This window comes from Rhinatrema bivittatum, chromosome 2, assembly GCF_901001135.1.
Source record: "Rhinatrema bivittatum chromosome 2, aRhiBiv1.1, whole genome shotgun sequence".
In the NCBI taxonomy this organism is placed as follows: Eukaryota; Metazoa; Chordata; class Amphibia; order Gymnophiona; family Rhinatrematidae; genus Rhinatrema; species Rhinatrema bivittatum.
This window is the reverse complement of record NC_042616.1, coordinates 246085817-246097861: the sequence shown is the minus strand read 5'-3', so window position 1 is coordinate 246097861 and position 12045 is coordinate 246085817. Positions and strand designations below refer to the sequence as shown.

Genomic DNA, 12045 nt, shown 5'->3' with positions numbered 1-12045 from the left:
GGTGATGGTGATTGTTGATAATGCCCAGCTAAGTGGAAGTAAATGGTTGGAAGGCAGAACAAAGTGGGAGATATGGAAATTAAAATCAGGAACTACTCTGTGAAAATCTCCCTATGAGCGGACCATAGATGTTTCACTATGTTGTCCACTACCTTTTCAGCAAGTTTAGTTTAATCATTTTAATATGACCGCTTTTTTATTGGTAAAACAAAACAGTTTACATAAAAATTATATAGCATGGCTACAATGAATTCAATGACAAAAAAAAACCTAACATAATAAAAGCAAACTCACAAACGCATAATAAAAGAAAATTACAATCCACACATCTCAATCGCAGATCAAAAATCACCTCCCATTAAGCGCATAGATCAAGATCACAAATAAAAGCAAGGACCACACTGGCCAGCTCTCTTTCCCCTGGAAGTGTGGGATACTGTTTGCATGTGTTCCCTCATCGTCTGCCTACATCAGTCAGCATGTGATGATATATGGTGTGTCAAGGTGACTCTTATTTTGAAAGTTATCTTGATCAGAAATTGAAGTCAGTCACTCTCCTAGAATTTTAGGTCATTTTTACTTTGCAAAACAAAAAAAAGGATACTTTTTTTTGTAAAATAATTTTTCCTTAATCCTATTCCCTAAAACCAGGTTGACTGAAAATGAATTGAATGATGAAACTGCAGAGAGTTTTGCAGAAATGCTGAAAGTCAACCGCACACTGGAACATTTATGGTGAGTTGCATGTCCACAAAATAATGTGCTTTCATTTCTCAGCCACTGTCATATTGGATCTTGCAGATAATGCTAAGTTCTGCATCCAGAAGTTGCTTTGAAGCTGGGACACTGAACTTTATGCGCTTGCTCTTGACCCCATACTTTTATGCGTGAAAATGTCCATATTAGAAGGAAATGGCTTAGGAGTTCAGTCCATGGCTGGGCCACTGTACTAAATCCCCTAGGCTCTGGCTCTGCTGCCCATCAAAGTTAGGGCGCATCAGAAAAGCGATTCCTCCAGTCTTGGGGAGGATCATTTTCGGATGAAGTGTCTATTCCAGCCCTCAGCCAGATGGTGACCTCAGATTACCTGGCCAATGATAGCAAGGGAGATAAACAGAGGAAAAGCTGATCAGAATTAAGGACCTAAGAACTATATTATTTTTGAACACTATATTTAATTTTAGCAACTTGTGCGTTCGTAGCATTCAGACAGGTTAATCCACGAACAGTGGGTTATGCACCTCTACCAGCAAATGGAGACAGAGCAAAGCTGATGTCACAGTATATATACCCTTACACTGACATCAGCCCGCCAGTATTCTCCGTCTCCAGTAGATGGTGGGTGTGCATCTCCATACTGGGGATTGCTTTAAAAAAAACAAAAACCCTGATAGATCTGGAGGAGTAGGTGGACTGTTACTTGCCAGCTTGGAAAATTAATATATTTTGTTTGTTCAGCTCAGTTTTATTATATAGCCCATCTCTGTTCATCTGAAATACTTTTAAATAAAAACAGAGTGCCAAAGAAAGATGCCTGTCTTGGTCAAGACAGTACATAACATTCTGGCCGATACAGTAAAATTCGCAGGAGAGCCGGTGCTCCAAGGCAAGCGCCCGCTCTCCCAACGCGTGCCCAGGCCACTCTCCTGGGCGCGCAATCTAATATGCAAATGAGGGCCCGCGGTAAAAGGAGACATTGGGGACACTAGCGCGTGCCTAGCGCCTCCTTTTTGACAGAAGCGGCGGCTGACAGTGGGTTTGACAGCCAATACTCAATTTTACCGACATCGATTCTTGACCCACCGACAGCCACGGGTTCGGAAAACGGACATAATTGAGCGTCCGTCTTTCAACCCGCGAGCCGCCGGCTGATTTAAAAAATTATTATTTTGTTTTTAATTTTGGGGCCTCCGACTTAATATCACTATGATATTAAGTCGGAGGGTGTACAGAAAAGCAGTTTTTTCTGCTTTTCTGTACACTTTCCCGGTGCCGGCAGAAATTAATGCCAGCCTTTGGGCAGGCGTTAATTTCTGAAAGTAAAATGTGTGGCTTGGCTGCACATTTTACTTTCTGTATCACGCGGGAATAACTAATAGGGCCATCAACGCGCTATTACCCCTTACTGTATAAGGGGTAAAAATAGCGCGTCGAAAACGCGCAGCCAAATGCACTGTACTGTATCTGCCTGTTTGTTTTAAAATTTATAATCTGCCTTTCATGACACTTGAAAGCAGATTGCATTCGGGTACTGTCAGTATTTCCCTATCCCCAGAGAGCTTACAACTTAAGAGGACAACTTTCAGAGATCTCCATGTGGCCCCACATCCATGAGCATATGGCTGCATGGAGTGCTACTACAGTATTTTATAACCTGTGGTACCAGGTTTAGATAGGTTCTAAAATATGCCTATGTCTGGTTACACACAAATACGTGCAATGCATTGAAAGCATGTACTTTTCCTACCTATTTCATAAATAATCCGCATGTATATATTACATAGGAAAAAAATATAACTTGCTCATGTGAAACCATGATTTATACGCAGAAGAAGGTATATTGTAAAACATGTGCTCATAACTGAAATCACCAGTTTGCCATTCGGCCAGTTTGCCGATAGCCTCTACCGGTTTTCCCAGTCCATCTCCAGTTCATTGAAACCCTTCTAGTTCTCCCCGCAGTTCACTCAGGCAGACAACAGACGAGTCTGATAGCGATTGTGCTAGATAATTAGCAGCTGTAAAATTGTGCGAATAAGTTGCCTAATCTGTTCGTGGAAATTTCTTATAAAATAGCAACTTATGCATGTTTCTCTTGGAATGCCCCTTTTTTGCGCAGGTGAAATGTGTGCGCAAAACAAAAAACGTAACTACTTTGAAAAATTATCTCCTAAGTCTTTGTACCTGAGGCAGTGGAGGATAAACGTGACTTTGTCACAGGTCAGGAGGAGGATCGGCAGGATTTGAACCGTGGCTTCCCTGGTTCACAGCCTGCTGTTCTAACCACTGTGTCAGCCAGTTACCTGAAAGGCATCAGAAATAAAGTTCCTTAGGATCTCTGAAGCAGCAGTTAGGGAGAGTAAGTGTAACATAAGCATCTTAATGTTAAGAATACTTCAGAGCCTTTTATCTAAGTAACAATCCCAATGTATTTCAGAATTGTAATGCCTTAGGAGCATACAGAGTGCCACCCTGGGAGTAGGAAGTCTGATGCTGAATTCATGAAGGCTTCCAAAGGAAAGACGGGAGAGGGAACAATTCTTATTAATACTCATGTATGGCTAATTAAACTGAGGCAGAAATGATAGTTACATGAAAGCTTTACTAGGAAGTAAAAAAAATGTTCCTTAAGTGTTTTATTATAAGGACATCTTGTTCATAATATTATATTATGTTTCCGGCGGACTTTTCTCCCTTCTCCACAGGGCAGGGGAGGAGGGAGGGCGCACTGCAAGGCTGCTGTCCTCCTGTTTGGCCAATCAGAGCCGGTGAATGAGGGGATCCAGGGGGGAAAGAGTAGATTTGCTGTCCACTGCCACCAATATGTCTCTTCCAGGATGGGAAAGGCTTAGAGGTGAATTTTAAAAGCTGGGCACGGGCCAAAATCAAGAGATGTGCGCGCATGTAGGACATGCGCAAGTCCACCCAATATTAATAGCTACCTACATGCGCGCGAATCTCACTTCGAACGGAAAAGGGGAGTGGTGTGGGTGGGGCATGGGATGGGCATTCCAGGGCAGGGCCAAGAGATGTGCATGCAAGCACTTATGCTGTAGATGTAGTGTACTTGGATTTTCAGAAGGCGTTTGACGAAGTTCCTCATGAGAGGCTTCTAGGAAAAGTAAAAAGTCATGGGATAGGTGGCGATGTCCTTTCGTGGATTACAAACTGGCTAAAAGACAGGAAACAGAGACTAGGATTAAATAGACAATTTTTTCAGTGGAAGAGAGTGGGCAGTGGAGTCTCAGATCTGTATTGGTACCCTTACTTTTCATTATATTTATAAATGATCTGGAAAGAAATACGAGTGAGGTAATCAAATTTGCAGATGATACAAAATTGTTCAGAGTAGTTAAATCACAAGCAGATTGTGATAAATTGCAGGAAGACCTTGTGAGACTGGAAAATTGGGCATCGAAATGGCAGATGAAATTTAATGTGGACAAGTGCAAGGTGATGCATATAGGGAAAAATAACCCATGCTATAATTACACAATGTTGGGTTCCATATTAGGAGCTACCACCCAAGAAAGAGATCTAGGCGTCATAGTGAACAACACATTGAAATCGTCGGCTCAGTGTGCTGCGACAGTCAAAAAAGCAAACAGAATGTTGGGAATTATTAGAAAGGGAATGGTGAATAAAACGGAAAATGTCATAATGCCTCTGTATTGCTCCATGGTGAGACCGCACCTTGAATACTGTGTACAATTCTGGTTGCTGCATCCCAAAAAAGATATTTTATTTATTTATTTGTTGAGTTTTATATACCGTCATTCGGTAGAGCCATCATAACGATATAGTTGTGATGGAGAAGGTACAGAGAAGGGCAACCAAAATAATGGGAATGGAACAGTTCCCCTATGAGGAAAGACTAAAGAGGTTAGGACTTTTCAGCATGGAGAAGAGACTGCTGAGGGGGGATATGATAGAGGTGTTTAAAATCATGAGAGGTCTAGAACAGGTAGATGTGAATCAGTTATTTACTCTTTCTGATAATAGAAAGACTAGGGGGCACTCCATGAAGTTAGCATGTGGCACATTTAAAACTATTCGGAGAAAGTTCTTTTTCACTCAACGCACAATTAAACTCTGGAATTTGTTGCCAGAGGATGTGGTTAGTGCAGTTAGGGGCGGATTTTAAAAGGAGCGCGAATAGCCTACTTTTGTTTGCGCTCCAGGCGCAAACAAAAGTACGCTGGATTTTAGTAGATACGCGCGGAGCCGCGCGTATCTGCTAAAAACCTGGATCGGCGCGAGCCGCGCAGCCTATCCCCGTTCCCTCCAAGGCCGCTCCGAAATCGGAGCGGCCTCGGAGGGAACTTTCCTTTGCCCTCCCCTCACCTTCCCCTCCCTTCCCCTACCTAACCCACCCGCCTGGCCCTGTCTAAACCCCCCCCTTACCTTTGTCGGGGGATTTACGCCTCCCGGAGGGAGGCGTAAATCCCGCGCGCCAGCGGGCCTCTTGCGCGCCGGGCCGCGACCTGGGGGCGGGTACAGAGGGCGCGGCCACGCTCCCGGACCGCCCGGACCGTAGCCACGCCCCCATACCCGCCCCCAAAACGCTGCCGACATGCCCCCGAAATGCCGCGACGACCGGGCCCGCCCCCCGATACGCCCCCGACACACCCCCCTCGGAGAACCCCGGGACTTACGCGAGTCCCGGGGCTCTGCGCGCGCCGGTAGGCCTATGTAAAATAGGCTTCCCGGCGCGCAGGGCCCTGCTCGCCTAAATCCACCCGGTTTTGGGCGGATTTAGGCGAGCAGGGCTCTGAAAATCCGCCCCTTAGTGTAGCTGTGTTTAAAAAAAGGATTGGATAAGTTCTTGGAGGAGAAGTCCATTACCTGCTATTAATTAAGTTGACTTAGAAAATAGCCACTGCTATTACTAGCAACAGTAACATGGAATAGACTGTTTTTGGGTACTTGCCAGGATCTTATGGCCTGGATTGGCCACTGTTAGAAACTGGATGCTGGGCTTGATGGACCCTTGGTCTGACCCAGTATGACATGTTCTTATGTTCTTTATGATTTTGAGAGTTCACCTGTTTATCTTTCTTTTTTTTTTTGTAGTATTTCTTTATTAGGAATACTGTATATAATTGCAAACATTGAACCTATTTATCTTTAATCACTAAGATATGAGGGCTATGGTGGTGCAGTGAAAGAATACTGGTAGGAATGAGGCATGGTACAAAGTAGAGTTAAAATAGTCACAGCCCGTTTCTTCTCTTTTCTCATTTTATGTTATTTATGTTATTTCTTCAAGGACAAGCAGGATGTTAGTCCTCACACATGGGTGACAACATCAGATGGACCCCCGATGTGGAAAACTTATGACAAAGTTTCTAGAACTTTGACCTGGCACACTGAGCATGCCCTATTCCACACATCCTCTTCAGTGTCTCCTTTTCCGCAGAGCTGTAAGCCTGTCTGAGTGAGCTCATTTTGGCTGTTTCTGGCCTAGTGGAAAGATTTTCTTTCAACATGTTTTTTCATGGTTTTTTGTATCATTCCATAGCTGGGTGCCTCTCAGTGCCTCCCTGTATTTTATTTATTTATTTATTTTATAATGTTTCTATACCAACGTTCGAGACCAACCTCACATCGGTTTACAAAGTATCGTCAAATGTGAATTAAAACATTTGACTTCCAAAAAGCTAAGAGAAATAAATTACATAAGATACATAATAAAACAAATAAAGATACTATCATGTCAATACAATAAAAGATAAAAATTAATAAAAAATAAAACATCTAAGAGCATCTATTAAATGAGTAAGTTTCCTTTCACAGTCAATTCCCCCCGCAACAGCAGTGTCTCGGTGCCTGCTGGCCATCAACGACTGCAGCCATTGTTTAGTGTCTACGGTCTCTTTTCTTTTGTTGCCGTCGTGGCCATGTCTGGTTTTTGTCAATGCCCCCGATGCCCGAGGGCCATGTCCATCACTGATGCACATGAGATACGTGTCCTCTGCCTGGGGCCATCGCATGATGTCTGAGGTTGTTGCTTATGTGCCCAAATGATCCCGAAGGGATGTCAGCTTCAACTCGACAAGATGGATCAGCTCTTCGGGTTGAGGAAGTCCGAGTCATCAGCATCGATGGACCTTGGAGCCACACCAATGGACACCACGCCATCGACATCGGCAGTGCCGGAGAACATCCACTGTTGTTCTCCTCCAGGCCGATGATGCTAGGTTCATCGTCTTTGGCTTCTGCATTGGGGAAAGACTGGGCCGATCGAGGGAAGCCTAAGAAGCATAGTCACCGGTCCCCGGGGATGCACCAGCTTATGCTGCAATACCCTCAAAGTGACCCCACATCAAGGAGGGCCCATCCTCTATCTATGCCAGGGATCCGTGACTGTTTCCACTGGTCCGGGTGCCACTCACCGATCCACCTCACGGATCCAAAGAAGATCTGGCCACCCCTTCTTCCTCCTAGTTGGTGTTGGCATTGGCAATGTTTGAGGAGGAGCTGGACCATCGTGGCCAACTGGCAGTGGATGGGGCACTGCAGGGAGTCAAACCGGAACTGGTGCTGCCTGTCATCTTACCACTGCTGGAGAAGCTCAATGTGTTCATCGGTGCATTACTGACCCAGCTGGCACAGGTGCCCGGCAGGGAACAGAGGCCTCCCCCTACCAATACAGTGGTCATTGCCACTTCCTCCTCTGAGGAACTCCACCGAAGTCGGCAGAGATGCCGAGGCCTGTAGACCCTGTCCAGTTTTACCAGTGCCTGCACCTCTGGGCGAAGGCAGAGCACCTAGGGCCCCATCCCCTATAGCAGTGGTTCTCAACCTTTTTTCTGTCGGGACACACCTGACAGATGGTTCTCACATGCGTGACACACTGACCCATGATCGTCACAGGGCTAGATGTAAATGTACAGTTTGCATCCACGGGAACCCCCCTGATCCACAATAATGGATGTAAAGCAGAATTATGACATTCCCCGTTCAACTCACTCTACAAAAAAGATATTCTGGTTCTGGTGTCATCTCAGTAACAGCAACTCAAACTCCTTCTACTTTCAGGCTCAATAGCCCTACTTATGAAAAGACAGCAGTTTACCACCAATGCATGTCCTCTTGAGAAAACGCAACAAATAAAACTGATAAAACACTTACATGCTAGTAAAATATCTCTGTAACAGACACAGAACCGACCTAACATACTCCCAGGATCTGTAGTAATGCACATAAACTAATCCACACACAGTTACACCTGTATTATGGAATACACTCAAACAGGAGCAACCCTATCTATGAAAAGGCAACACTACAAATATTAAATCAGGCCCTAAAAACCAATACACCTCTTATTAGGAAAACAGAACTAGCAAGCAGCTATAGATCCCCACACAGAAATAATTGTAAAACTATACTAATAAGCAGAATAAATGTTTCACAACAACTATGAACAGAATAACATCCAACAATTAAAAACTCATAAAAACTATTAAAAATTCTCCAAACACCAATAAAATATTTCAAAAAAAGCAGACACATCACATAATATTAAATAATTAAAATAGCAGTCAATCAAGAAAAATAAACTTAAAAAGCCACCTTTACTTACCCCCTCCAGCAGCTTTCCTACTCCTCTTCCATGCAGGCTGTAGCACACACCAGAAGCAGCAGTAGTGGCTAAGCTCTATACTCATGGTCCTCTTCCTTAGGGCCCATGTCTCTCACACACACACACACCATACCAGTCATGCCCCCATGACCAGTTTCTGTCTCTCACACACCAATCATCTCCCAGTCTTTGACAAACACACCAGTCACCTTCCTGAACAGTTTCTCTCATGCCATACACACACACACAGGCTTCCCACTCCCGTGTTCCACTTACATATATGGGCTTCTCACTCTCATAATCACTTTCTCTTTCTCACATACACTCACCAGTCTCTCACTCCCATGCTTGTTCTCTCCACATGCACAGGCTTCTCATTCCCATAATCACTTTCTTTCTCTCCCACATACACACATACCAGTCACCTGATCTCTCTCATGCATACACACACAGGCTTCCCACTCCCATGTTCTCTTTCAGATATACAGGCTTCTCACTCCCATGCTGTATCTCACACACTCCCAGCTTTCTCACTCCCATGCTCACTCTTCACATGTACAGGCTTCTTATTCCCATAATCACTTTCTTTCTCTCTCTCACATACACGCAAACACACACCAGTCACCTGATCTCTCTCATGCATACACACACACACATAGGCTTCCCACTCTCATGTTCTCTTTCAGATATACAGGCTTCTCACTCCCATGCTGTGTCTCACACACACACAGGTTTCTCACTCCCATGCCCACTCTTCACCTGCACAGGCTTCTCATTCCCATAATCACTTTCTCTCTCTCTCTCACTCACACACACCCGTCACCTGATCTCTCTCATGCATACACACACACACAGGCTTCCCACTTCCATGTTCTGTCTTACATACACAGGCTTCTCCCTCCCATGCTGTGTCTCACACACACCCAGGTTCTCACTCCCATGCTCACTCTCTTCACATGCACAGGCTTCTCATTCCCATAATCACTTTCTCTGTTACACACACACACACCCAGTCTCTCTCTCATTTCCATGCTCGCTCTCCACGTGCACAGGCTTCTCATTCCCTGAATCACATTCTCTCTCTCACATTCACATACACACCAGTCACACCGTCACCTTACCAACCAGTCTCTCTCATATACATGCACACACCCAGGCTTCCCACTCCCATGCTCTCTCTCACATAATCAGGCTTCTCACTCCCATGCTTTCTTTCACATACACCCCCACAACACCAGGCTTCTTACTCCCATGCTTTCTCACATACCCAGATTTCTCACTTCCATGCTTTTTCTCTCTCTCTCACACTCTCACATACACATCAGTCATCTCCTTGAGCAGTCACTTTCATTGTCTCTCACATATACACATACATCAGCTCTCTGACCAGTTTCTCTCAATCACACACATACTCTCGATCAAATACATTATCTCACTTACACACAGGCTCTCAATCACACACATTCTCTCACTTACACACAGGCTGGCTGGCTGCTTCTCTCTCTTTCTGTCACTCACTTCCTCTCCCCCCCCCCCCCACCCCCAGCACAAACGGTAGCTGCTCCTCCAGCCCCCGCAGGCCAAGAAGGAAGAATTCCATCGATCGCAGGAGGCTCATGCTGCTCTCTCCTTTCCCTTCCGCTTTCTCCCCCAGAGCAGGAAGATCAGCTGCCTCTCCTGCTGCCACCGGCCTCTTGCTATCTTCGGGCGTCCGAACTTCCTGTCGGGGGGGGGGGGGTAGCGGAAGCGCAGCGCACAACGTCCGCTTCCTCCCTCCCTCCCCCCCCGCAGGAAGATCGGCGGGCTGTACGGCCCGACGCCCGAAGATAGCAGGAGGCCGGTGGCAGCAGGAGAGGCAGCTGATCTTCCTGCTTTGGGGGAGGAAAGCGGAAGCTGTGCGCGACGCTTCCGCTCCCCCACCCCAAGCAGGAAGATCGGTGGACCATACGGCCCGACGCCCGAAGATAGCAGGAGAACGGGTGGCAGCAGGAGAGGCAGCTGATCTTCCTGCATTGGGGGGAGGAAGCGGAAGCTGCACGCGGCGCCTCCGCTCCCCCCCCCCCCCCCCGAACAGGAAGACCGGTTGGCCATACGGCCGCAGCAGCGCTTCCCCATGTGGGCCGTGACGGCGCACGAGGCGTGGGTTCTCTTGCGGCACGGCCTTTCTTCTTCCCGCGCACCACTTCCTGTTCCGGGTCCGGGGGGGGGGGGAATGCAGGCACGGGAAGAAGAAAAGGCCAGCCGCGGATGCCACAGCTTTTTTTTTTTTTCCACCGCTGCCGTTCCCGCTGGGCTTGAACGTGCTGATAGCCCGGCGGCAACGGCAGCAGGGAAGAACGAGCAGCGGGAGGGACCGGGAGCCACGCGACACACCTGCCGGTGCTTGGCGACACACTGGTGTGTCGCGACGCACCGGTTGAGAACCGCTGCCCTATAGCATACAGTGAGGATGAGGGTCCCTATGACACCTGGGGGGGATGATCCAACAGAGTCCTCCTCAGAGGGCTCTGATGGTCTCCCATCAGACCCTTCTCCTCCAGATGAGCGAAGGAAGTCCCCGTTTTCAGACACCCTCATGTAGCAACATGAGGGTGTCTTGCTGCTGTTAAGGCAGTTGCTCTTCCACCTCCTGCACCTGCTTCCAGATGTCCTGTGAGTACTGGTTCATGGAGAGAAGTTAATTACTCTGTGGTCCTTTCCCTGGGGTGCAGAGGAGTGGGTCCAAGAGCGCTTTTCCCTCTTGAGAGCAGATTTGATCACCACAGACTGATGGGGCATCTGACGCTTATCGAATCCAGTAGCCGCCTGGACAAGGCAGACCCCCATCCGCCTTCTTATTAACAGGAGGCATTGTTACGGGGTGTTCCCGTACCCTCTGCAGCAACTCCTTAAGGATGTTGTGTACAGGGACTGCTATAATCTCCTGAGGAGACTCCACGATCTGGAGGATCTCCAACATTTTGTGCCTGGCATCCTCCTCTATTAAAAGCTGAAATGGGATGACCTCTGTCACTACCCTGACAAACCCTGCAAAGGTCAAGTCTTCAGACGGAGACTTCCTTGGCTCATCTGGAGGAGAAGGGTCTGATGGGAGACCATCAGAGCCCTCTGAGGAGGACTCTGTCGGATCATTCTCCCAGGTGTCATAGGGACCCTCATCCTCACTGTATGCTACAGGGGATGGGGCCCTAGGTGCTCTGCCGTCGTCCAGAGGTGCAGGCACTGGTAAAACTGGACAGGGGATTACAGGCCTCGGTGTCTCTGCCGACTTTGGTGGAGTTCCTCAGAGGAGTGCAGAAAACATGAGGTCCGTGCGACCTACTATGTTTTTGAGACTGCATCAAGAGTCTCTGCAGCGGGAATTGGCATCCATAGAATGGCAAAGCTGTGGGCCTTGGATCTCCGACCAGAGGTACAGGAATGACTATCCGCCAGTACTCTGGACCCATCCTCCTCCTCCAGAAGACCAGTGAGACTGGGGCAAAGGAAGTGTTTCTTTCACCAAAGGAAATACTATCCCCTTCCTCCTCGCTCCTGTCAACACCATCAGGGCTCCTGCGGCCGGCCCAGGCAACAGAGAGCCCCAAGCCCCAGCCTGTTCCTCAGTCAACTCCAGGAATGAGGTTTTGACTGGGCCACAGGGAGCATAAACAGTAGTCTGTACCCAGACCGATGGACTCTCCAGTCAGGGGCAGGCTGCAGTTCTTTGCGAACCAGTGGCCCAGTGTAACCTCAAACCA

At 47.3% G+C, this 12045-nt stretch overlaps 1 protein-coding gene across 3 annotated transcripts in view; it reads left to right on the top strand.

Annotated features, from left to right (window-relative positions):
- The window catches only part of NOD1 (nucleotide binding oligomerization domain containing 1), a 103372-nt gene that overhangs the window by 76847 nt on the left and 14480 nt on the right, over positions 1-12045 (top strand). For all 3 annotated transcript variants that reach the window (XR_003854563.1, XM_029589365.1, XM_029589366.1), the window contains one exon: positions 652-735. Coding sequence is in view for 2 of the 3 variants with exons in the window: in XM_029589365.1 (XP_029445225.1) it covers positions 652-735 (84 nt within the window). In the remaining variant the exon portion in view is untranslated. The remainder of the gene's footprint in view (positions 1-651; positions 736-12045) is intronic.